General features: G+C 44.3%; 1 protein-coding gene across 3 annotated transcripts in view; it reads left to right on the top strand.

The window, feature by feature from the left end:
* The window catches only part of EPHX2 (epoxide hydrolase 2), a 76444-nt gene extending 51384 nt beyond the window's left edge, over positions 1–25060 (top strand). The window contains exons 13-19 of one of the 3 annotated variants that reach the window (XM_003412363.4): positions 11326–11397; positions 14040–14073; positions 18661–18763; positions 20782–20851; positions 22754–22834; positions 24557–24615; positions 24802–25060. In XM_003412363.4, the coding sequence (XP_003412411.1) occupies positions 11326–11397; positions 14040–14073; positions 18661–18763; positions 20782–20851; positions 22754–22834; positions 24557–24615; positions 24802–24880 (498 nt within the window). In that variant the 3' untranslated portion in view covers positions 24881–25060. The other 2 variants (XM_064272655.1, XR_010318626.1) reach the window with 2 other exon arrangements.
* Positions 25061–27620: the final 2560 nt, after the last annotated feature.

The raw sequence follows: 27620 nt of genomic DNA, 5'->3' as shown, positions 1-27620 counted from the left end.
AAAAAAATCAACTGTATTTGCGTTAAAAATAATAGTGAGAAGCATAGCATTGTTTTATATTTTTTGAATCTCTTTCAGGCCTGGCTTAATAGAAAATGACTGTATTCTCATAGCTGTCTCTGCACTCAGTCTGTTGTTAAGTAGCCTTTGGAAGACTCCACTATATACTCGTGAGAGAATGAGAGTGAAAAAAAAGCAAAACAACATGCTAGTATTATTACAAAAATGGTTTTGTCATAGATCCCCTAGAAGGGCCTCAGGGATCCCCAATGGTCTCCAGACTATACTTTGAGAACTACTGCGTTTTTGAGCCCCATATGCCAATTCGGCATGAGTCAGAATTGACTCAATGACAACTAACAACAAGTGGGAGTCCCTGGGTGGCACAGATGGCTAAGTGCTTGGCTGCTAATGGAAAGATTGGAAGCTTGAGTCCACCCCAAGTCACCTCAGAAGAAAGGCTTGGCAATCTACATCTGAAAAGCTAGCCACTGAAAACCCTGTGGAGCACAGTTCTACCCTGACACACATGGGGTCGCCGTGAGTTGGAATAGACCCTACTGGCAACTGTTTGTTTTTTATGCCAGGTGATTTCTAATCCTCACAACCCTATTGGGTTCTCTTCCATTTTTTTATCTGAGCAAACAGAGACTCAGAGAGACTAAATAACTGATGCAAGATCTGGGATTATGACTGAGTTGGAATATTGACCTAAGCTTGTTTGGTTCCAAAGCCCACATGCCTCCCCCATGCCACGCTTTGAGGAAGATTGGACTTTATCCTATACGCTGTGGGGGTCTGCGCAGAGAGAGGAGGATCAAACAGGATAAGTTCAAAGTCTTGATTTAAAAAGTGACCTTAGAAGAAAGAGCCTCCTAATTGCACCCTAGTAAGGGCAAATTTTTTTGTCTCAAAGGTTCTTGCAGAGTCACTGTGGACTAATCAGTATCTTTATTCTTCTGTTGTGACAGCTGGGTTTAAAATCTTCTACCCTAAGAGTTCTTAAGAACAAAGCCCTTTGGCAGGGGGATGTTAGATATCCGAATTAGTGACCTGTCCGCTGAGAGGTACCCAGTGGTTGAGGGCGAACCCAGCAGCTGCGGCTGGTTGTGTTGTGTACAGAGCTGCGTCTTCTGGGTAAGTCTTAGAGGAGGGCTTCCCCCAGTGTGTCTCATGCCTGCTCAGTAAGGAGACGAGTGGGTAACATCACTGTCCATCTCTGGTCCTCAGTTTCCTAATCTGCAAAAAAGAGGAGAGTAGTCTAGTTGGATGGTGTTCAAACAGGTAGTAGCTTCAAACTTATCCCCCATTTTTCATCTTGTTGAATCTTTAAGCAAAAGCATATTTTGGTGATTGAAATCTGCCAAGAAATAAAATATTTAACATCTAAGCAGCTCTCTGGTTCAGGGGTGGGAACCGGGACCTTTCCTTCTTGTCTCCCTTTTCCCAACCCTGTTCCAACTGTTGTCTAGGTCAGGAGGAGTCCTTTGTAGTTTTCTCCCCTCCTTCTCTCTTGAGAAGGAATCCTGAGGGTGCAGAGGTTAATGTGCTCCGCTGCTAACCTAAAGGTCAGGCGTTTGAACCCACCAGCCACTCTGTGGGAAAAACATGTAGCAGTCTGCCCCCGTAAAGCCTTGGAAACCCTATGGGGCAGTTGTAGTCTGTCTTGTAGGGTGGCTATGAGTCCGAACAGACACCACAGCAACAGATCTCTCTTGAGGGCTCAAGGCCATTCCAGACTCATTCAGCTTAAAGAAGGCTGCAGGCACAGATGCCGCCATTGCTCCACCTGCTGCTCATGTTTGCTGAGCGCTACAGGGCGAGGCTTAGATGAACTTTAGGCTTCTGTTCTGTTGTTTTGAATCCTTAGCCAACGTTTTTCCCGCCTTGTCTGGCAAATTTGCCAAGTCTGATGGAAACTAAAATTAAGAGATTTTTTTCTTTCCTTCTCAGAGCAGGGACAGTAGGCTTTCCATTTGTATAGAAAGAAAGGAATGAGGGGGAGGGAACCTTGGGCAGAAAAGACAAGAAGAAATGACCAGGTGATTTCAGTATGACCTGTTCCATTTTTCAATTCTTAGAATTCTTTATGCTGTCTCTTAGGCTGGGGATATCTCACAGCCCCATTGTCCCCAAATCAGAAATCAGAACATGTTTACTATATCCTGTTGACCCTGTCGTCTTCCACCTCATCAGATACTTTCGTCTCTACTTCTCCTTAACTATACACAGATAGATAGATTGGTAGATAAACCCTATAACCCATTGCTGTTGAGTCAATTCCAGCTCATAGTGACCCTATAGGACACAGATTGGGCAAATCTGCTGCAAAGAACCTCTTTAAAGTGTTGAAGAGCAAAGATGTCACCTTGAAGACTAAGATGCGCCTGACCCAAGCCATGGTATTTTCAATTGCATCCTATGCTTGTGAAAGCTGGACAGTGAATAAGGAAGACCGAAGAAGAGTTGACGCCTTTGAACTGTGGTGTTGGCGAAGAATATTGAATATACCATGGACTGCCAAAAGAACGAACAAATCTGTCTTAGAAGTGTGGCCAGAATGCTCCTTAGAGGTAAGGATGGCAAGACTGCGTCTTACATGCTGTGGACATGTTGTCAGAAGGGATCTGTCTCTGGAGAAGGACATCATGCTTGGCAGAGTACAGGGTCAGCGGAAAAGAGGAAGACCCTCAATGAGGTGGATTGACACAGTGGCTGCAACAATGAGCTCAAGCATAACGAAGATCGTAAGGATGGCGCAGGACCGGGCAGTGTTTCGTTCTGTTGTGCATAGGGTCGCTTATAAGTCGGAACCAACTTGACGGCACCTAACAACAACAACAACATAAATTTCATTCAACACTCATGAGACATAGCAGGGTGAGACTATCTAAAATAGTCCATGCCATTCAGAGTTCTTTCTCTAAATGTATCCAGGATAACTGATAGAGACAATGAACATAGATCCATCCCCTCATCTATTCAAAGTGCAACAAATTCCATGGTTAGGGGCTTTCTTCTGGAAATTTCTTACTTTGAGCTGCATAAACAAAGAATTGGTTTTGTTTCTGAAATTCTGACACCAGTTCAAATAGTCATACCGGCTCCCCAATATTGACATGTTCTGCCCTTCCATTTTGAAACTAGCATCATGGAAAGCTATGATGAACTGCATAAAAAACAAAAGCTATGTTCTAACTTAGGACCTTTTACATATGTCTGGAGCAGTTATAAAAATTGAAGTTATTTTTTAATGGATTAAAACGTGAGCTTACAGGAGAAGTATCATTGGTATTCTCGCAAAAGCAGATATCAGCTCCAAAACTCTTGTGTTTGAATAGGATGAAATGCATGCATAGAGCATATAGATAAACTGACAAAATTATTCCACTCATACTTTATAAATAGGAAAACTGGGAACATTCACGATAACTGGATGTACCTTACTTGTGTTATTAAAGTGATTACTGCATTTGTTTCTATTCAGCAGAAACCCGACGTTCTGCTGTGGTTTATCCAATGAATATTAGCAAAGAGTCTTAGATATCTAGAATCTAAATGTTTTATTCTTCTAAAATTAATTCTATCAGCAGATATGCCAGCAGCCTCACTAAGATTCAGGCTCGGAATAATGAAAACACTGATTTATTGGGCAGTCCATCTCCCCTAGTTAGAGTGCATCAAAACCGAGAATTTAAAAGTAGCTAATTTATCCATTCATCCACTTATGCGTTCATTCTCTGCTTTGTTCAGCACACATCTAATGAGCATCTACAAACTGTTAGGCACTGTGTTAGGTTGGAGATCAAGGATGAACTGTCTAGGCAGGTAGTCTCTTATCCCAAGGACCTTATAGTCTAACAGGAGAGACAAATAATTGGGTGCACGAGCCAACACTTAGGAGAAACTCCAAAAATTGCTAAGATTTTACTATTTGTGGCTAGATGGATTCCCTTGAGCGGCTAGATGTATTTTCCACCCAATTCCTGTTGTAAAATCCTTTGAGCTTCTGGCCTAGATATTTTAACCACTGTTTGCCTTTTATTTGTGCTAATGATAATGTAGGTGTGAACAGTATGGGAACTGGCTAAAAATGAAAGACCTGTTATGGACGGCACTGGGTATGGATTGAATTATGTCCCCCCCAAAATGTGTGTATTAACTTGGTTAGGCCACGACTCCCGGTATTCTGTAGTTGTCCTCCATTTTGTGATTGTAATTTTATGTTAAAGAGGATCAGGATGGGATTTTAACACCTTTACCAGGTCACATCCCTGACCCAATATAAAGGGAGTTTCCCTGGGATGTGCCCTGCACCACCTTTTCTCTCTCAAGAGATAAAAGGGAAGGGATATAAGCAGAGTGGGGACCTCGCTATGAGTTGGAATCAACTTGAGGGCAGTGGGTTTGGTTTTTGGTTTTGGGGGACCTCATACCACCAAGAAAGCAGTGCTGGGAGCAGAGCGTGTCCTTTGGACCTGGGTTCCCTGCATGGAGTAGCTCCTAGTCCGGGGGAACATTGATGAGAAGGCTGACAGAGAAGAGAAAGCCTTCTCCTGGAGCTGATGCCCTGAATTTAGACTTTTAGCCTACTTTACTATGAGGAAATGAACTCTTTGTTAAAGCCATCCACTTGTGATATTTCTGTTATAGCAGCACTAGATAACTGAACCCAGCTTAAAACAAGACCTAAAAACCATGGGATCCTTATATTCAAATAGGTTTTTGCATCTTTTGCCCTGGTGCTGCAGGGTTTAAGGGCTACGTCTGCTAACCAAAAGGTTGGCAGTTCTAATTGACCAGCCACTCCTTGGAAACCCTATGGGGCAGTTCTGCTCTGTCCTACAGGGTTGCTATGAGTCGGAATCAACTTCACGGCAACAGGTTTGGTTTTTGTTTTGGTTTATTCTGTTTCACAGACTCACTGTTTAGAAGCCGTTTCTCATGGAAGCCCAGATTCTGCTAGTTAACAGCTACCAGTGGTCCTCCTTTGGCCTAACAGATATAGAGATAACAGCTTCCTTAAGTGAGCAGTACCATTACCCTCATGATCATAAAGACGGCAAAGGATCGGGCAACATTTTGTTCTATTATGCACATGGTCGCCACGAGTTGGAGTTCACTCTATAGCAACTAACAACAACATGGGGTAGAAGAGAGAATAAGTGCACTGCCATGTTTCTTTTAAAAAAGGCTATTTCCTTTAGCAAACGTAAACATACAGTAAACCCTGGGGAAGCCAGAACCTGTGAAGGCAGAAACCTGTCAGAGAAGGAAAACTCAAATATTTTCCACTAAAGTGAGAGATAGAAAAGTGGTAAGACTGCACCCTGTCAAAGGTGGGAAACTTGCGGGACCCGGAAAAACAAGGCAGTCCCATTGAGTTCTGGCTCTCACAGGTTTCACTGTACTTGTTTTTATGACCTCTGTAGTCATGAAATAAAAATAACACTTTATAATCATTTTGAACATACTTCAAGCAAGTTCTGCTTAAAATGTCGTCTGAAAATGTTCCCTGAGCAATCACCGTTGCTTCCGTAATTGCAGTCGTTGCTGTGTGCTGCCGAAGCTCCCCAGAGCAGGTGGGGAAACACTGAATATGGAGAAGAGTGTCTGGTCCCACCCCACTGATTAGAGAGACGCCCCCATCTTTCCTTCTGGTATTAACTGCAAAGGGACAGGAGGCTGGGCTGAGCTCTGTGGAAGCTGCAGTCTGGTTTAAGTGGCATCCCCCTGGCCGTAGCAATGAAACAATTGAAGCCGTTAAGTGCATCTTCTGACATAGACCTATTCTCACGTCTTGGAAGGAACAAAAGAGAAGTATAAAGAGGAGAAGTTCCAGGGGGATGGTGAAGAGGCAAAATATCTATGTGAGATCAGAGCCCCTCCCACTTGTAGGAACCTCTGTGGCAAATGAGGTGGTTGAGAACTCCACTCGTGCCAACACGTGAGTGAAAAGCCTGCAGATTTCTCTTCATTGTTCCGTACCTTTCTTTGGCTCCTCTGACAACCAGTGAGTTGAATAAGTGCACAACGGTGAAGAGGAGTCCTGGACGCTTTGGATCTTGGGACCCTCCAGGATCCCCTTCCCTGAGGTCAGCACAGTGCCACCCTGCTGCTCCGGGGGAGGGCGCCTGGCCCGCTCTGAGCCAGATAGTTATGTACAACCCCCTCCACTTTCCTTCCTCACCCATCCCCCCAAATCAAGAGATTTCTTGAGGTGGGGTATAATGGCACTGAGATACAAATGAAAAACTACATTTCATTTAAAAAATTAGATACCTTCATTGACTTTTAAAGTGAATTTTAATTATCAAATTGAGGAGTCTGATGAGAGATCCACATGGACATATTTATCAGACAGTCAGAAACATGCCGCCAGGACTAAGGGCAAAGCGAGAGATACCGATCTAGGAGCCATGGAAATCAAGAGAGATAAGAATTGGAAGTTTCCTTCTAGCTATTTAAAATAAATAAAGGGAGGACAGAGGAGGGCAGTTAATAGAAAAGAAGATACTCGAATGAACTTCCCTAGGTTGGTTTCACCTACTTCAAGTCATTGTACATACTACATTCAAGTTTCTAATTTGACTCCTGGAACTCTTTTATCCTTAAACAGCCTCACGTTGTCCTCTGACACAACAACCCTCCACTATTCATGGAATTACAAAAGCTTTGTTCCAGGAGTTTATTTTAGAACCTGAAGCTGTCTTCAGTTTGGCTGCCCCAGGTGATAGCTTTTGGGTAATAGTGAAGCAGATTAGTCCATTTGTCTTTGTATTGTAGGTCACTGCTCGCCTCCTCTTCTGGAGGCGAATTAGCATGTTTGGTGAATATGAGCCCCACAGTGAAGAGCAGAATAAAAGCCACAAACCATGTGATCATGTAAAAGACAGTCTTACCAAAGTCTTAATTTCCCATTTCATTTCTCTCTCCTTCCCACCCATCCCCATCCATCTAGCCTTTATTGGGTACCTAATATTATCGGGGGGAGCCCCGGTGACACGGTGGTTAAGAGCTCAGGTGCTAACCAAAAGGTCAGCAGTGAGAATCTACTAGCCATTCCTTGGAAACCCTATGGGGCAGTTCTGTGTCCTATAGGGTCCCTATGAGTCGTAATCGACTCGAAGGCCACGGTTTTTTGTTTTGTTTTTAATATTGTCAGGCTGTGGCAGTGGGAATAAAATTAAAAGTAAGATACAGTATGCATCCCTAAGAAACTCATTGAGTAGTAGGGTGACCAGATCCATAAATAGATGATTCTGCTGTAATTAGGCAACTTTAATGATGGAAATAATAATAAAAACCAAACCCATTGCCGTCGAGTCAGTTCTGACTCATGACAGCCCTGTATGTTACGGAGTAGAACTTCATGGAGTTTTCTTGGCTGTAATCTTTTACAGAAGCAGATCACCAGGCTGTTCTTCTGTGGTGCTGATAGATGGGTTTGAACTATCAGCCCTATGGTTAGTAGTCAAGATCAAATTGTTTGTGCCACCCAGGGACATTGGAAATAATAATACTAATAGTAATAATTACCATTTACTGGTATTCCTCCTAACCCTTACAAAACCTCCATTTTACGGATGAGGAAACAGGAGCTCGGAGAGATTAAGTTGCCCAGTTAATAAGTGTCAGTACTGGGGCTTAAAACCATGTTTGTTGGACTCTAAAGTTCATCCTTTAACTTCTGTGCTTGGAGCACAAAGGGAGGAACTTGTACCCAGCATGGCAGACAGAAAATATGTCACTGTTCTGAGGGACTTAAAAAATAGAGTATTAAAAAAAAAAAGTATTATCTGCTGTAAATTAAGGAGAGTCAGATGGGATCATCTGGGCACAAAACCAGACTACAACTCTGTCATCTCCCATTTCTTCTCTTCAGCTTTGCCCTGACTTTCCTTGTTAATCTGATGTAATTTTATGTGGGTAAAAAAAAAAAAAGTGTAGACAGACTTATTTACCTTTTCGTTCTCTTTGATTTTCTGTTGACCCTTTTGGCACCAGTTTGCTCTTTTTTTTTTTTTTTAATTTTGTTATGCTTTTAAGTGGAAGTGTACAAATCAAGTCAGCCTCTCATACAAAAATTTATATATACCTTGCTATATACTCCTAGTTCTCCCCCTAATGAGACAGCACACTCCTCCTCTCCACCCTGTATTCCTGTGTCCATTCAGCCAGCTTTTGACCCCCTCGCCCTTCTCATCTTGCCTCCAGACAGGAGCTGCCCACATAGTCTCATTTGTCTGCTTGATCCAAGAGGCTCACTCTCAGCAGTATCATTTTCTCTCCCATAGTCCAGCCCAATCCCTGTCTGAAGAGTTGGCTTTTGGGAATGGTTCCTGTCTTGGGCTAACAGAACGTCTGGGGACCTTGATCTCCACTGCTCTCCTGCTCCCTCAGGGGTTGTCTGATGTGTTCCCTGTCAGGGCAGTCATCGATTGTAGCTGGGTGCCATCTAGTTCTTCTGGTCTCAGGCTGATGTAGTCTCTGGTTTATGTGGCCCTTTCTGTCTCTTGGGCTCATAATTACCTTGTGTCTTTGGTGTTCTTCATTCTCCTTTGCTCCAGGTGGGTTGAGACCAATTGATGCCTCTTAGATGGCTGCTTGCTAGCGTTTAAGACTCTAGACACCACTCTCCAAAGTGGGATGCAGAATGTTTTCTTAATAGATTTTATTATGCCAGTTGACCTACATACATGTCCCCTGAAACCATGGTCCCCAAACCCCTGCCCCTACTACGCTGGCCTTCTAAGCATTCAGTTTATTTAGGAACCTTCTTTGATTTTGGTTTAGTCCAGTTCTGCTGACCTTGCATGTATTGTGTGTTGTCTTTTGCTTCACCTGAAATAGTTCTTGTCACTAATAATTAGTGAAAACCCTTCTTCCTCCCTCCCTCCCCACTCATAACCATCAAAGAATATTTTTTTCTCTGTTTAAACTATTTCTCAAGTTCTTGTATGGTCTCATACAATATTTGTCCTTTTGTAACTGACTAATTTCATTCAGCATAATGCCTTCCACATTCCTCCATGTTATGATATGTTTCACGGATTCATCATTGTTCTTTATTGATGCATAGTATTCCATTGTGCGAATATACCATAATTTATTTATCGATTCATCTGTTGCCTGAATGTCTTCTTCAGTGAAGTGCCTGTACATATCCTTCACCCATTTTTTTAATTGGGTTATTTGTCTTTTTGTAGTTGAGTTCTTGCACTATCATAGATTTTAGAGATCAGACACTGATCAGAAATGTCAGAGCTAAAAACTTTTTCCCAGTCTGTAGGTAATCTTTTTACTCTTTCGGTAAAGTCTTTGGATGAGCATAGGTGTTTGATTTTTAGGAGCTCCCAGTTATCTAGTTTCTCTTCTGGTGTTCGTGCATTGTTAGTAGTGTTCTGTACACTGTTTATGCCATGTATTAAGGCTCCTAGAGTTGTCCCTATTTTTTCTTCCATGATCTTTATAGTTTTAGATTTAATTTTTAGGTCTTTGATCCATTTTGAATTAGTTTCTGTGCATGGTGTGAGGTACGGGTCTTGTTTCATTTTTTTGCAGATAGATATCCCATTATGCTAGCACCATTTGTTAAAGAGACTGTCTTTTCCCCCATTTAACTGACTTTGGGCCTTTGTCAAGTATCAGCAGCTCATATGTGGATGGATTTATGCCTAGATTCTCAATTCTGTTCTATTGGTCTATGTATCTATTGTTGTACCGGTACCAGGCTGTTTCAACTACTGCGGCAGTATAATAGGTTCTAAAATCAGTTAGTATGAGGCCTCCCACTTTGTTCTTCTTTTCCAGTAACGCTTTACTTATCCGGGGCCTCTTTCCCTTCCATATGAAGTTGGTGATTTGTTTCTCCATCTCGTCAAAAAATGTTGTTGGAATTTGGATCGGAATTGCATTGTATCTATACATCACTTCTGGTAGAATAGACATTTTTGCAGTGTTAAGTCTTCCTATCCATGAGCAAGGTGTGTTTTTCCACTTATGTAGGTCTTTTTTGGTATTGTTTGCTCTCTTAAGGACCATTTTAGAGCCAAAGCGCTGCCCAGACTTCTGAAGTTTTTTACGGTTTGGATTTTTTACAGGAGCAGATCATCAGGTTTTTTCTCCCACAGAGAGGTTCTCCCACTGGTAGGTTCGAACCACCGACCTTTCAGTTAGCAGCTGAGCAGCTAACCATTGCACCACCAGGGCTGTAATAATTTAGACCCAAAGGAGTTGGTTTTGAAGTTCCTGCAGCAAAATTAGATGAGTGACAAAGGATCAGATAGGAAATTTAGGGGGTGGTGAGTTTATGTTAATGGGTGAGGAGCAACTCAGAAAAGGAGGCTGAGAGTGGTTGCACAGCTGGAAGTGTGTGATCAGTGTCAGTGAGTTGTACATGTAGAAACTGTTGAACTGGTGTACATTCTTCTGTGTATATCCTCAACGCCGACAACAACAAAAATAAATTATTTAAAAAATGATATGAGTGAATGAAACTGCTTTTGGCTTTTCTACTTGGCTTCCCTGAATCCTTGGAATCCATTTCCTTTTTTACCACCTTTCAGCCCCCAACCTATTCCTGCACCAGCGCTACCCCCATTCCTTTAAAGGATTAATACAAGTAATACATTCTCACTGTAGGAATTTTGAAAAACATAACAGGGAGTCTTCTTTTCCTCATAGTGTTGTTGGGGGTCACTCTGCCACTCAAGTGGCAGCTGAGTCTATGTAAAACGTCTTATATATTTTTGTGTTGTGGTAAATATATAGGTAACAAGACATTTGCCATTTCAACAACCTTGACATATACAGCTCAGTGACATTAACTTTGTTCATCATGTTGTTCAACCACCAGAATTACCGAATTTTCTATCAGTGTCCCCTAAGCATTGTATCTTCCTTTCCCCTCTCTCCTGTCCGTCCACTTCTGGAAACCACTAATAAACTTTGAGCTCTATGCACTTGCTTGTTGTAGATATGTCATATAATTGGGATCCTACAGTATTTGCCCTTTTGTGTCTGACTTATTTCACTCAGCGTAATGTTTCCAAGGTTCGTGCATGTCATAGCGTGTATCAGGACTTCAGTTCTCTTTATGGCGGAGTAATACTCTACTGTTTGTATGTACCACATTTGGTTTTATGTTTTATTTTAACCTTTTTTATGTGTTTCAGTATGAAAAATAAAATTAATGCAATTCTAATGAAATTTGGGCCAGATGGTACAGAGGTTTGGGGCTTCTTGTTTTTAATCAGGTGGGGTTGGGCTGTGGTTTCCAAGATTTCTGAGGAGTCTTTCATTTTGCTTTCTTAATTGTTTCAGGGAGTGGCTGAGGCTGAACTGGAAAAGAACCTGACTCGAACTTTCAAATGCTTATTCAGAAGAGGTGATAAGGTGAGAGGTGGGGCATGGGAGGGCAGGAGGGGACTGTGTACGTACGCGGCAGCGTATACTGTTACTGTGAAGGTCTCCACATGGCTTCTACCTGGGGTTTGGGGTTTTGCAGGGCCTGGGAATTCGCAACTCAGCCTTCCTTTCTTTGACTTCTGTAGTCAGGATTAGGCTTCCCACTCGAGTGGTCTGGCCTCTTAATTAATGGGGAGAAATCGTCAAATCGTCACTGTCACACTGTGAAGGGCTATGAAGTTAAGATCAAAGGATGATTATAGCAGTGATGGTTTGGAAATTATACTGTTACTACCATCAGTATTTTAATATGCACAATTGACTTATCAAAGTATAAGATTAACATCTTTAACTTTTCTTAAGGAATCCCTGGGTGGCACAAACAACTAAATGCTCGACTACTAGCCAAAAGGTTGGCGGTTCGAACCCACCCAGAGGAAAGCCTGGTGATCTGCTTCTGAAAGGTCACACCTTATAAATCCTATGGAGCAGTTCTGCTCTACACACATGGGGTCACTGTGAGTAAGAATCGACTGAGCAGCAGCTGACAACAATGACAAACCCATTTCTTGATCAGCCAGAGAAGCTTCAAATGCTTTAACCCCAATAATCCCCACCCTCCTATCTCACATGCTAATAATCACCTCTATCACTGACTCGACGGCACTGGGTTTCTGGGTATCATTGCCGTACGTTCAGTGCTGCTTAGGTTATCCCACATTTCCCATTTCTTTGCAGTTCGCATGCATCTCACCCCTTCGTGTTGGGCTCAGTTTCTTTGTTCCTGAACTACCTTCTTTAGTAGTTTTCTTAATAAGGATCTGTTAGTGGTAAACTAATCATTTTTTACTCTGAAAATACCTTTATTTTACTTTCGATCTTAAAGATTAGTTTATCTGAGTATAGAATTCTCAGGTGACAGTTATATTTTTTAGAACCTTTTGTTGTTGCTTATGAGAGATCTACCTCAGCTCTTCCTTCTTGTATACTTGTCTTTTAGCTTGGTCTAATCAGCAGTTTAAGGAGCTCTGTGACAGCACATTGGTTAAGCACTTGGCTGCTAACTGAAGAGTTGGCGGTTCGAACCCACCAGCCACTCCGTGGGAGAAAGGTGTGGCGGTCTGCTTCCATGAAGATTACTGCCTTGGAAACCCTATGAGACAGTTCTACCCTGTCTTAATAGGGTTGCTATGAGTCAGAATTGACTGAACACCAATGGGTTAATCTGCAGCTTAACCCATCATTGATGTATCCTTTGGAAACCCGGGTGGTGTAGTGGTTAAATGCTATGGCTGCTAACCAAAAGGTCAGCAGCTCGAATCTACCAGGTGCTTCTTGGAAGCTCTATGGGGCAATACTACTCTGTCCTATAGGGTTGCTATGAGTTGGAATTGACTTGACGGCAATAGGTTTGGTTTTTTTGTGTTAATTTCAGTGAACCTTTTTTTTGTTTGTGGAAGTTGTATTTGGTTCTTTTTCAAATCATTCTGGTCTCTTGTTCTGTTCTTGTTCAGTGTCTTGTTCTGTTCTTGCTTTTCAGTTCCTTCTTTTATGTCTTTAATAGTTTTAAACATACTTATTTTTCATTTTCCAGCTCTCTGCAAGTGCTATTGTTTGATGTTCTTGGAGCCTTATTTTACTGTTGGCTATGTTTGATGCCTCTTGCTTTGTTTGTCTCTTGCTTATCGGGCCATGGGGTTTTTTTTTGGGGGGGGGGCGTATTACAATTTTGAATTGTGAGCTCATTTTCAGTAGCACTTAATCTGTAGCAATCTGCTTCAGTTTGATTTGAGGAAATAACCCTCCTGAGAGATTTGGCATTTGCTTCTGCTAGGCATCCTGGTGGCTCACTTTGCCGTGGTGCTAGTTTATTCTCACCTTGGGGGGTTCCAAATCATGTATATAGTGTAAATCCAAACCCAAATACTTGTGAAGGCAGCCTTGTAGCTATGAATTATCAGGGGAGCTTTTTTTGGTTTTCTCTTAGAACCAAGCTGAGGCAGGCAGCTTGACATCTCCTTCTCCCATCTCCTTTGACGTCTCCCTGTTGAGATGGGTGGATTTTTTATAACCCACCCTTTCACTTCAGTGGCCCCAGATTTCCTGAGTTTACTGTGGCAGGGCAAGGAGTATCTCATTTCTAACTTCCTGCCCACCATGGGCCTGAGGTCTCATCTCTTGTTCCCTTTGGTTGATAACCCATCTTTACATTGCCAGGAGCCCTGGTGGCACACTGGTTAAGCACTTGGCTGTTAACTGAAATGTTGGCATTTCAAACCCACCAGCCGCTGCATAGGAGAAAGATATGGCAGCCTGTTTATGTAAAGATTACAGCCTTGGAAACCCTGTGGAGCAGTTCTGCTCTGTCCTGAATGTAGGGTCACTGTGAATCATAATGGGGTTTTACATTGCCAGAACCTGCCAGTGCCCTTGAGCACCCTTGGCCTGGCTCTCACTGAGAGTTTTGCTGTCAGTTCCCTCTTTGCTTTGAGCCTGAGGATTTCCCTAACCCTCTTGGGAATTTAGCATGTTTGTAGATCTTTTGTTGGTGGAGGGTTTTCAGATTATCTGTTCCAGCATTTTTTTCTTTACCTCATCAATGACTTGAGTTCTAACTTTTCTCCCTACAGGATTTGATTTCCTGGAGCAAAGTCTCTGAAATGGGTAAGAGATGTTCTTAGAGGAGAAGGGAGGTTGGGGGGTACGGCAGAAACCAGTGAATGTTGAATGGGTTTTCTCCCTCTGACTGCTGTGGGCAAAAGCGGCACCTGTCAGACCCGTACTTCCACTTGCCCAGTGCCTGTTCTGGTTCCGAGAGCTGAGTAGTCCCCACTGTCAGGCCTGACCACAGGGCCTCTAGTTCCTTTCCTTAAGGGAGTTCTGCATTCACCATCTTAAACAGTAAGAGCTTGGAGAAATCTTAGAAACAGGGGCAGAGGAGTGGCTTTCAGAATAGTGAAGGAGCTAAACCAAGGGTAGTTTGACCCTCAGCAGCCTCCCCACCATCAGACGCACAACCCTCATGGAATATGGGCAGTGCTGTGGGCCAGCTTCATGTGTTCCCACAAGGCGATTTCAGAGGCTGCCAGCCCTCTTACCTCATGCTGTACCCACGCATGTAGCCTTGCTGAGTCAAGTACAGAAAGTGTCCTGGACAGCTAGGTGTGATGCCTGTGCTGTTTTCTGTCGCCCGAATAAACCTTTGCTCTTCTTGGGGTAACTGGCTTTTTCCTGAGCTGGTTACTATTGGGGTCTATAGCATGGTTACCTACTAAAAGCTTTCTTTTTATTCTTCTTTGAACACCCCACCCAGCACCAGAGAACTTTTAAACTGGTATAGAAACTTGGACAAGAGCTGACTTCTAGGGAGCTTTAGATTCAAGATCTTACATAGTAAGAGCTTGCAGGAATCTTAGAGATTGTCCAGGGCAATCCCGCCCTCCACTGATAAGAACCCAGGATGGGGAACTGACTTCTACAGGATTACCTGATGCCAGGTGCCAAAGAGGCAGGAGCAGGACCAGACCCCACCCTGTGCCTCCACAGCCTTGGTCCGCTGCTCTCCTCTTCACCCAGGCTCTGTACACTGGTCATTTCCAGTTCCCTCACAAATAATAGCACCATCCTTGGTCTTCTCCTGGGTTGCATGTCAGTGAGGAGTCAGAGCTGAAATCAGAATGGAGCTTATCCCCATAGCTCCTAGATTCAGCACTATTCCCACAAAACCTTATTTTTTTCCCCCAGCACTGTGCCCTTACCATTATTCACTTTTATTTTTATTAATAATGATGTTAGCATGATTTTTAATAAAAAATTTTTCAGGGTTGACACTATTCTTTCTTCAGTAGAGACTGCTGTTCTATATAAAAAGACTTATTAGGTAAAATTGATTATCTCAGATAAAGGAGAAGCCAAATGGAAAAAAAAAAGAATATACAATAGCATCTAACTTGTTCACATAAAATAACGAATGGTTATGACACTTCCGATCAGCGTCTGATCTCTAAAATCTACATGATACTGCAAAAACTCAACTACAAAAAGACAAATAACCATATTAAAAAATGGCCAAAAGATATGAATAGACACTTCACTAAAGGCATTCAGGTAGCTAACAGATACATGAGGAAATGTTCACGATCATTAGCCATTAGAGAAATGCAGACCAAAACTACAATGAGACTTCATCTTACTCCAGCAAGGCTGGCATTAATCCAAAAAACACAAAATAATAAATGTTGGAGAGGATGTGGAGAGATTGGAAGACTTCTTTACTGCTGGTGGGAATGTCAAATGCTACAACCACTTTGGAAATTGATTTGGCGCTTCCTTAAAAAGCTAGAAATAGAACTACCATATGATCCAGCAATCCCACTCCTCAGAATATATCCTAGAGAAATAAGAGCCTTTACACGAACAGATATATGCACACCCATGTTTATTGCAGCACTGTTTACAATAGGAAAAAGATGGAAGCAACCAAGGTGCCCATCCAGGGATGAATGGATAAATAAATAATGATATATTCACACAATGGAATACTACGCATCGATAAAGAACAGTGAGGAATCTGTGAAACACTTCATAACATGGAGGAACCTGGAAGGCATTATGCTGAGTGAAATTAGTCAGATGCAAAAGGACGAATATTGTATAAGACCACTATTATAAGAACTTGAGAAATAGTTTAAACTGAGAAGAAAACATTCTTTTGTGGTTACGGAGAGGGGGGAGGGTCAGAGAGGGGTATTCACTAATTAGTTGGTAGATAAGAACTACTTTAGGTGAAGGGAAAGACAACACACAACACAGGGGAGGTCAGCACAACTGGACTAAACCAAAAGCAGTTTCCTGAATAAACTGAATGTTTCGAAGGCCATTGTAGCTGGGGCAGGGGTTTGGGGACCATGATTTCAGAGGACATTAAGTCATTTGGCATAATAAAATCTATTAAAACATTCTGCATCCCACTTTGAAGAGTGGCGTCTGGGGTCTTAAACGCTAGCAAGCAGCCATCTAAGATTCATCAACTGGTCTCAACCCACCAGCATCAAAGGAGAATGAAGACCACCAAGGACACAAGGTAGTTAAGAGCCCAAGAGACAGAAAGGGCCACATAAACCAGCGACTACATCATTCTGAGACCAGAAGAACTAGGGGGTGCCTGGCTACAGCCGGTAACTGCCCTGACAGGGAACACAACAGAGAACCCTGAGGGAGCAGGAGAGCAGTGGGATGCAGACCCCAAATTCTCATAAAAAGACCAGACTTAATGGTCTGACTGAGAGTGGAAGGACCCCAGTGGTCATGGCCCCCAGACCTTCTGTTGGCCCAGGACAGGAACCATTCCCGAAGCCAACTCTTCAGACATGGATTGGACTGGACGGTGAGGTTGGAGAGGGATGCTGGTGAGGAGTGAGCTTCTTGGATCAGGTGGACACTTGAGACTACGTTGGCATCTTCTGCCTGGAGGGGAGATGAGAGGGTAGTGGGGCTAGAAGCTAGCGAAATGGACACGAAAAGAGAGAGTAGAGGGAGGGAGCGGGCTGTCTTATTAGGGGGAGAGTAACTGGGAGTATGTAGCAAGGTTTATGTAAGTTTTTATGTAAGAGAATGACGAATTGTAAACTTTCGCTTAAAGCACAATAAAAATTATATATAAAAAAAGAATGGTTACTTATGAAATAGAAACAAATGTATCTTTGTAAAATGTTTTGTGACTTAGTAAAAAATAAAACAGTGGTGCTAGCTATCACTTACTTGAGCATCTACTGTGTGTGTCAAACACTAGACTAGACCCTTTAGATCTGTTATATATTACATCCCTAAAAATACCATTACTATCTCTGTTTTACAAATGACGAAAATGAGTTTCAGAAGGTTAAGTAACTTGTCCAGCTGGAATTAAACTCATCTGACTTTAAAGGCCGTGGTCTTCTCCCTACTGCAAGAACACTTCCTTCCTTCCCTCCCTCCCTTCATTCCTCTTTTCATTTGTTCATTCATTCATTCATTCCTCAAATGTTTTGAGCACATACTTGGTGTAAGGTGGTGGCTGGGCACAACAGGAACATAGATGCACAAGGCAGAACCATGCCCTCAGGGAGCTCACGGCCTGTGGGGAGGCAGGCAAATGGTAATAAAGCAGGTGGAGAGGGTCTGGGAGAGGTACAGACACCCGTGCGGCCTGAAAGCTGCAGTGAGCTGGGAGTGCCCAGTCTTGACAGGAAGGCCAGGGGGCTTCATCAGGAGGAGGCCGCCTGGTCACATACTCCTTTGATGCATCCCACAAAGTCTGATTGCCCAACCCCTGTGCCTCAGAAAAAAAAAAAAAAAAGAGGCTTCAAAAATTAAACCTGTTGCTGTCGAGACCGTTCCTACTCATAGCAAACCTATAGTACAGAGTAGAACTGCCTCATAGGGTTTCCAGGGAGCACCTAATGGATTCCAACTGCTGACCTTTTTGGTTAGCAGGTGAACTCTTAGGCACTATGCCACCAGGGCCTGAAAATCCTAAGAGCTGTGTCTCAGCACCAGCATTAATACCCGTTACAGCTGCCCCCTGTGACATCACAGTGGTCCCTGGGCTGTCAGCTGTCATCACAAGGTCTCCCTCAAGGGGGGACTGAGTGCTGCCAAGACACAGTTTACACTCCTGAAAACAAGATAGGGTTCCACACCAAGGACACCACGGGAGTGTCTGTGAGGTGCGTCCTGCCTACGAGGAGAAACAAACAAAAAAGCACTGAAAATCCTGAGCATCTCAGTAGAGACATCCAGAAGGAAACGTAAGTAATTAAGTTGTTTAGAAAAGGTCCTGCCTAGGGGAGGGGGTTAGCAAAATGGGTGCAGGGCCTGGAATGCAGTGAGAAACCATACCCCTCCCCTTCTTCACAAACTTAGAGCATCCTAAAACCGTGCCATCCCTGAACTGAGTTCTGGGTATGGTTTTGAAAGAGGGGAGGGTTGTGGTTTGTCCTGGAGCCATGACAACAGCCCTTGTGTATGTAGTGCACCCAGAGCTGGATCCACTGGGTTCCAGAATGACAGTGAGAACAAAGGCTCAGAAAGTGACAGGAGATGGGCTCGTTTGGGAAAAAGAGGAGAGAACGAATGATGGAATACCTTTCGGGCTTTTGTTATAATTTCAGGCATTCTGAGGCAATTAGGAGCCTAATCTCAAGTAGAACACCATTGTTACAACTCAGACCTGGTGCTGAGGATGAGCAGGAAACAACTGTCTTTTTGCAGGAGGAATTCTGGTGCAATTCCCGGATGAGCCCAGCCCCAGTACGATGATCACTGAAGAGGAGATCCAGTTCTACGTGCAGCAGTTCAAGAAGTCTGGTTTCAGGTAAAGAGAGAACGGTGTCCCCCACACAGGGGAGATGGGCAGCGACGAGGTAGGCTACAGATCCCAGGATGGGGGGAAAGGCCTAACCAGCCCTCCTGCCACGCCCGCTGTGAACACCTGGCCAGCCTCTGCTTGGATGGTGTCGGGGGCTCACTAGCTCCTGAAGCTCAGCCCGCTCTAGTGTGGAATAATCCAGCTTGCTCTACTTTCTGCTTATCGGCCCCACCCAGAGCAGAGGTTTTTAACCTTTTTTCAGTTGCATACCCCTCTGAGAATCGGATGTCAGCTCTGGTGTCTTTCTTTGGAAAAACACAAAAACCCATGTAAACTCAAAAATTGCATACATTTTTGGGGGAGGGGGGTGATTATAGTCCTCTCAGATCTGTTTTTTGTAACAGCTTTATTGACATGTAATTCACGTACCATGCAATTCACCCATTCAAAGTATAGAATTTAGTGTTTTTATATTCACAGAATAGTGCAACCATCACCACAATCAATTTCAGAATTTTCCACCACCCCAAAAAGAAAGCCTGTATCATTTTTTTTTTTTTTAATTTTATTGTGCTTTAAGTGAAAGTTTACAAATCAGGTTGGACTCTCATACAAAAATTTATGAACACCTTGCTATATACTCGTAATTGCTCTCCCCCAATGAGACAGCACACTCCTTCCCTCCACTCTCTCTTTTCATGTCCATTTGGCCAGCTTCTGACCCCTTCTCCCCTCTCATCTCTCCTTCGGACAGGAGATGCCAGCGTGGTCTCATGTGTGTACTTGATCCGAGAAGCTCATTCTTCCCCAGTATCATTTTCTATCCCATAGTCCAGTCCAATCCCTGTCTGAAGAGTTAAAGCCTGTATCTCTTAGCAGTCACACTATGACCTCCCCCCAACAGCCCTAGGCAACCACCAATCAATTTTCTGTCTCTGTGGATTTGCCTGTTCAGCCAGTTTCATATAAATGGAATTATACAATATATGGTCGTTTGTGACTGGTTTCTTTCATTTTTTTTTACCACAAGGTTCATCCATACTGTATTAGTATTTCATTCCTTTTTCTCAGACCTACTGTTACGCTAAGTCAAGGGCCCCTGCTCTAGAATCACAGAAAATCACTCTAAAATCCCCTTTTCTGCATATCTCATTACATATTTGAATATTGCAGATACCTGAAGGTCAGGATTTCCTCACAGTCTGCAGGAACCCCCACTGTCAAGGCCAACATTCGATTATCCTTCTTTCCCTTAGGCCTCTCTCTTTGCACCCCATTCTTCACTGGGCATTCCTGGCTCTTTGACTGCCTGGGCCCCAGGGGTTGTCACTATATTGTGGCCTTTGATATGAGCACAGCAGCCATTTAGGCCCTAAAGCTCTTCCTCACCAGAACTTAACAGCTCTTTACTAGGTTCTTTTTTTTTTTTTCCTGTCTTTTTAAAGCAGGTATTTCCAGGCTCCTCCTTTACACCGGAGGAGCCTTGTGGGTCCAAGGGCACCAACCCTGGCCTGGCCCGAGGATTTGGAGAGTATTCCTGGCACAGTCCTGGAGCTACCCTTACCTGTTGGGAGGGCACTTTTGCACCACCTCCTGATGTCCCGCTTTTCATTGGATTTCCTGGGGCAGAAGAGTGGCTTCTAGAATAGTAAAGGAGCTAAACCAAGGGTAGTTTTCACCCTTAGCAGCCTTCCTGCCTTCAAGCACACACAACCCTTAATGGAATACGGGCAGTGCTGTGGGCCAGCTTCCACGTGTTCCCAAAAGCCTGTTTCAGAGGCTGTCAGCCTTCTTGCCTCATCCTGTACCCATGCACTGTAGCCTTGCTGAGTCGAGTACGGGAACGTCCTGGACAACTAGGTGTGAGGTCTGTGCTCTCCTTCCCCCCTGCATAACCTTCACTCTTCCGGGGTTGGCACTTTTTGCAGAGCTGATTACTCTTGGGGTCTGTAGCATAGTTACCTACTAAAAGCTTTCTTATTTTTATTCTCTGAATACTCCCCCCACCCCATCCACTGCAACAGAGGCCCTTTAAACTGGTATCGAAACATGGACAGGAACTGGCAGTGGGGCTGCAAAAGTGTGGGACGGAAGGTGAGTTCCAAATTCAGTGATGTTTCTCTCTATGAGCCGCCCTGAGGCTTTCCCATGGGCTTGACCTGAAATGATTCTGGTTAGAGCTGGGATGGACAGACTGACCTGCGGGCTTTCTGCTTTCCTGTGCTGCCGCCTCTGAGGTTTCTGCTCCGGGGTTTCTTCTTAGGACCTTTTTTGCTGCTATTTCTCTTGGAATGGTAGAGGGTGGAGTTGGGGACGGAACAGGGGCATGTCCAGGTAATTGCAGCATCAGTCTGCAATGCCCAGATCTCCTGGACTTTCCCCGGCTCAGGGCAGCAGATGGTTCAGGGTAGCTCCCCAAGGGATTGCCCTGAAGGGGACTCCCAGAAGTGATGTGGATACTGGAGCCCAGGATCCATAGAAGGAGCATTAGATTTTCTCAAGCAACTTTAGCCTTTGATTGTGTGACCTTGCCCAGTCAATTTCTTGAGTCTCATTTTCTTCATTTATCCAGCTGAAGATGGGTTTCGAATCCCTGGGTCTGCAGAAGTGGCAATGGGGTCCCCTGTTCACATTCAGAATGTTAAAAACCGAAGGGAACTTGTATTTCCCCACAATGAGATTGTGCTGGTAACTAGGCTTTCATCAACTCACTCACTAGTAGCCCAGTTATCTCATTGATTCATTCAAATATGAATACCTACTAAAGTGCCTGCCAAGTGCTATTTTATACTTTGTTTTGAGGCAATAGAGGCTCGGAAGAAAGTCAGCCTGACTTCTAATCCTTGTGTGACCTTGGGCAAGGAATGTAACCACTCTATGCCTCCGTTTCCTTTTCTTTCATGAGAAAATGACAATACAGTAATAGTAACTACCCTATAGAACTGTGAGGATGAAATCTGTTAATGTGTGTAGGTACCTAGCACATAGTAGTTGTTCAATGAAATGCTAATTATTCTTGTAATCACTAGAATCTGTTGATAGACAAACACTACAAACTGCAGTTTGATAGAAAAAATGTCTCAAAGGAGTTGGGAAGATGAGCCTTGGTGATACAAAGGTTGAGGACCCCCTTCTTCTGTAGTCACCTTCCAGATTTTTTTTCCCTCCTTTCCCACCTCCTCCCATACCCCTATCATGAATTTACATTTTGGCTAGGAATATTCTAGAGTTTACAGCATCTCACAGCAGCCTCAGGATTAGTATAAGCAACAAAATCACTTTTGAGTTTCACATGGTTTTCCTGGTCATTTGGAGGAGGGGTACAAGGGTACGGTGAGAACCACTTGGTCTCTCATGTAAGTAAACAATAATGCAAATTCCTTAACCAGGGCAAAGCCAGCACTGTTTGAAAAATTATAATATTAGACTGAGAACAAAGAGAATAAATGGAGGCTTTCTACAGTGCCCCACTGTATTGACCTCATTTGTCGGTAGATAAACAAGGTCATTGTTGCTGCCTTTAATGTCCTGCTGATAACAGTTGTAGCCAGTCCTTTCTCCCTCTGGAATCCTGGCTGCCTTTTTTCAATGTTAATTTAATTTGGAGACAAGAAATCTTGATGTCCAGTCAAGGGCTTCTTCCCTCCTTTTTGGTGCCATCAGTTGGGTTCCATGAATACTAATCACCCAGAGTGGGGCAGCACTTAAGTTCATACTTAAACACATACGCAAAACCCTCGTGGCCATTACACTGCTGAGTCATCATTTTAAAGATCTCCCGTAAGAGTTAGGACTCCTCACACAAAGCATGGCAAAAACAAAGCCAGGACCACAGCAGTGCTGTGGGTAAGTTAATAGAGAAGAAAACCACACAGCATTCAAAACCAAGTAAGTCTCCTTGCCAGGGTGAGGGAAGGCTTCAGTTATGCAGGAGTACAAGAAGGTAATGTTTCTCTTCTCCTCCAGCTGCTCCCATTTCCTATTATCCTTCCCCAGATCCTGATTCCAGCCCTGATGGTAACTGCCGAGAAGGACAGCGTGCTCCTTCCAGAGATGTCCCAGCATATGGAGGACTGGGTAAGGGTGTGGTTCTGCACCGGAGTCATTGGTCCTGAGAGAGTGCAAGTGCCCCAAAGGAAAGACAGCAGCAGAGTACACACCTCATTCTGCAGAGTGGGATATTCTGTTAAACCATCTCCATGGCAAAGGCATCATCAGTAAAGTCACTGACCACCTCTTGGGAGCAGTAATCACTACCAGTGCTTCTTTTCTCCTACAGTGATGTAGCGTCTCGTCCATTCATTCGTTTATTCTGTAGGCTTTTGTTTGCACTTAAATGTGCTGGGACAATACTAGCTACTGAGGGAGTAAGATGAATAAGGTACAGGCCCTGCCGTCTGTGAGCTCACTGTTCAGCAGTTAATCCCACATGCAGGAGAGGTGTCTGTAGGGCATCAGGAGCGGAGAAGGGGTGCAGCAGGGAACAAGAGCTTCACAGAGGTGTGACCATTGAGTCTGGTCTTGATCATGACTAAGACTTCCCCAGCAGAGAGAATGGGGAGGAGACAAGGTGAGGGACCACACTACACTGAAAAGCAGCTAGCACGCACTGCGTGTTCAGAGGATGGGAATGAGCTTGGTGGAGCTGGGAGATTTTGCCGAGTCCCTTGGGCCATTCTGAGCCGTGTGCACCCATGGCCGTGGAGATCCCGTGAAGGGGAGTTGCAGGGGCATCAGACCTCTGTGTTGAAAGGTCACTGTGCCGAAAGAGCAGAGGTTGGCACCAACTGGGGAAGCCTAGAGGTAGGGTTAGAGGTGGGGTGGCCATGGGCGCCTTGAGCCTGGCTAGTTGTTGAGAGTGGTCCAGAGTGCACTTGGCCATGATTTTTTTAACACAGTCAGGCATAGTGGAGAGGGTACATTTAGCAGGACGCTGCCCAAGACCACCCGGTGGGGTTCACCAGAGAGGCCTAGCTCTGGAGCCAAGGACGTGTTGCAAAGAGCTGTAAGAGAGTCTAAGGTACTCCTTCCTGGTCCTTACCCTTGAAGATTTCTTGAGAAATTAGCAAGTTCTTTAGCTGGCCCTTTCTAGCCTATGTAACTGACTGCTGACTTCACTGAGGTTTATTCTGTTGGAAGGGATGTCTCCTGTCCCCAGGAGGAAAGCTGCATTTTTCTCAGTGTTCATCATTGTCACTCCCTCAAGGCCTGTGTCAGAGAGAACCTGCGGGTCCCGAGCTGCTGCGTCATTGCTCCGTTGTGGTCCTTGGTGCTCGTTATTGTGACCCACTGTGGGGATTCAGGGTTCCCAAAGTGAGGCCGACCAGCTCTGGTGGCAGCCTGGGAAGAGGAAGCAGTCGTGTCTGAGTAGTGAGAGCCAGATGGTGACTGGACATTTCCCAGGCAGCAAACAGGCAGAATCCCATTGATCCTGAGGAGAGGATTTGTTGTAATGAGTAAGAGTCAGCCCGGAATTTGATTTTAGTTACTTTGTAACTATGACCGTGCGTAAGTTACTTCACCTTTCCAAGGTTGCCCTACAGGAATATGGTCAGGATTAACATAAGATAATCACCAGTGTCTCCCTCAACACATGTTAGAGGCTCAATACATGATCCTTCCTTTGCTAAATAATGCAGAGCTGTTCAGAGGGTGAGCTAGGGGACTAGAGAGGAAGGTGTTCCCTTACCGGTGGCCTCTGTTGCTCATGGCACCAACCTGAGACCACACCCTGTATTAGCAGATCCCGTATGAGAGAGTAATGTTGCCCCTTATACTTCTGGTGGGCTTTTCTTTCAGATCCCCCACCTGAAAAGGGGACACATTGAGGATTGTGGGCACTGGACACAGATGGACAGGTAGGAGATTCTGGGTGCCTGGGTGGGGAGAACAGGCCTCCTCTTATCTTCAGTAAAGGCTCCCTGTTTTAATTCTGCCCCGGCTTTGACCTGGGTTAGCCTTTCACTTCAGCGTCCTTTGCCTCTGCATTCATGTGGGATGAGTGGGTCCACGCAAGTTTTAATTGCCTTTTATTTCCTTTCCAGGCCCGCTGAGTTGAATCAAATCCTGATTGAGTGGCTGGAAACGGATGCCAGGGACCCACCGATGGTCTCAAAGCTTTAGGGTATGGCATGTGCCAATACCTGGCAGGCACTGCAGTACTTCCCACTCTTAGGAGCTGCTCCTGGTGCCCGGATGTGGCCTTACGCACATCTGTGATAACAGCAACATTGCTGTTGCAATGGCTTGCAAAAAATAGCAATTTAAAAAAAAATAAAGTGGATCAGAGTTGACGTAGTTTTAGCTGCAGGAAAAATCACATGTGATTAATTCTCTGGATATAACTGCCTCACTTTATCTCTGAGAATGGTTAGTGTCCCATTCAAAATGGGATGGCCAAGTGATGGTTTCTCTTTGGTTAACCAAATCATAGTTTTGCAGCAAAACCGGCAGTTAGTTTTGAAGCATGTCAGCAGAAATTGTCTCCTTTACTCAATAAAGAAAGCTAAGGCAACTGTGACACTGCTGTCTGTTTTCACGTGAGGGTGAAGGCCGGGTAACTGTTCCAGGCTGGTGGCATGTGAACGAACATGTTTCCCACTGCTCTGCTGTCATCCTGTGGTCTGTGAGGCCCAGCGCTGCCCAGACAGCTTCCCAAGATGATGGAAATGGTCCATTGTGCACTGTCCAGTAGAGCAGCTGCTAGCCACACAGAGCTACTGAGCACTCGAAATACTGCTCATGAGACTGAAGAAGAGAATTTTAAACTTGATTTAATTTTAATCAATTTAAATTTACATAGTCGCATTTGGCCAGTGGCTACCATGTTGTTAGGCGCAGACCCGGTCCCTGCCTTCTTCTCTGGCCTCACCACTCTCCTACTGCATCCAGTCAGGTACCCTGTCTCACTGGTGTTGTCTGTACAGTATCTCTCCCCTGCCTGCTTCAGGCCCTCATATCTCCTGCTCACAGCCCTCCCGGCAGCAGTCTTTTAACTGGCCTCACACCACCTGTCTGATGGTCTGATCTCTTGTGGTCTGTTGGTAGACATTGTAGTGCCTCCCCACTGCCCCCAGAATAAAGCCCAAGCGCTGGAGCCTGTCTGTTCCCAGTTTACCCCCAGCCTTGTCCCCACTCACTCACTGACTCCTAATACACTGATCCTCCAGCGTCCCTGCATATACCATGCTGATTCTCCTTGACCCTCTCTCTGCCTGTGCTCACGCTGTCCTTTTGTCTGGAATGCTTCCACCATCAACTCCTTCATGAAGTCTTCCTGGAACTCAGCAGGCTGCTCCCTTACCATAGTACATTTACGTATATATACTCACCTACCTCACTGCACTTCTGCAGGGAAGTCTTGTGGAGGAGGTACTCTCTCCACGCTGAGTTATGAATTATGATTAGTTAGCCAGGCTACTTAGCTGTCTGTGTGTAGAAAGCAACAGAGGGGTTGGAAATGTTAGCATGTGTCATTTGTTAAGTACCTCTGTGTGCCTAGAATATCTCTTCTCATCTCAGAGGATCCGTCCCATTTAACAGATGGGGTGACTGAGGTTCAGAGTCACTTGCCCAAGGTCGCATGGCTAGGTGGGGCCAGAGCCTAGATTCAGACACAAGTTCTCTGTTTCCAAAGGCTGAGGTCTTCCCACCAAATCTCTAAATCAGGATGTAGACTTCCTGTGTAACACTCCTGGTCTGCCGCTTAACAGCTGTGTAACCTTGGGAAAGGGTTCCCACCGCCTTAGTTTCTTCATCTATAAAAAGGGTACATTAATAGTACCTAACTCGTAGGGGGTTGTATTAGATGAGTTAATTTATGTGTAGAATAGCGCCTGGCACAGAGGAAGTGCTACAGAAGTATTAGCTAAAAGATTTCTGGTGTATCCAGGACAAGGCCTATGAGGGCTTTGAATTTCTAGCCATACCACTGCCTACCTTCTTTTGGATCTGAGAATTAAAGGACTCAATTAAAAGGCAGATCTGTAATCTGGATGGGGGAGGGGTTGCTATATAAGCCAAATAGAATTATTTTACTAACAGAATATGTCCAAGCTTGTTTGTAAGGAGTGGTTGGGGGAAAGAAAAAAAAAAAAACCTTAAAACATCCTTCCCTAAAAGAAGCAGAAATGGGCAAACCTGTTTTCCCTTATAGTCCCAATTTCAAATATTCTGTCCAGTAATCCGATAAACCACCAAAAATGCCTTACAAATTCTACTCTTTTGGGAAATATGAGTTGAATGAATCAAGTTCATAGTATTGCAGCAAAAATACAACCAGTCATACAAGATTGAGGATCATAAAATATACTACATTGGAAAACACCCTAAGGTTATTCAGGAAAATACTAGGACTGTCCAGAGCTGTGTTTCCCCACCTGCTCTGGGGAGCTTCGGCAGCACACAGCAACGACTGCAATTACGGAAGCAACGGTGATTGCTCAGGGAACATTTTCAGATGACATTTTAAGCAGAACTTGCTTGAAGTATGTTCAAAATGATTATAAAGTGTTATTTTTATTTCATGACTACAGAGGTCATAAAAACAAGTACACACGACAACTAAGAACCCAAGAGACAGAAAGGGCCACATGAACCAGAGACCTACATTATCCTGAGACCAGAAGAACTAGTTGGTGCCCGGCCACAATCGATGTCTGCCCTGTCAGGGAGCACAACAGACAACTCCTGAGGGAGCAGGAGACCAATGGGATACAGACCCCAAATTCTCATGAAAAGACCATACCTAATGGTATGACTGTGACTAGAGGAATCCCAGAGACAATGCTCCCCAGAACTTCTGATGGCACAGGACAGGAACCATCCCCGAAGACAACTCATCAGGCATGAAAAGGACTGGTCA

This window comes from Loxodonta africana, chromosome 19 (genome assembly GCF_030014295.1).
Source record: "Loxodonta africana isolate mLoxAfr1 chromosome 19, mLoxAfr1.hap2, whole genome shotgun sequence".
Taxonomy (NCBI): domain Eukaryota; kingdom Metazoa; phylum Chordata; class Mammalia; order Proboscidea; family Elephantidae; genus Loxodonta; species Loxodonta africana.
The sequence above is the reverse complement of the archived record's forward strand: the minus strand, read 5'-3'. Positions and strand labels throughout refer to the sequence as shown.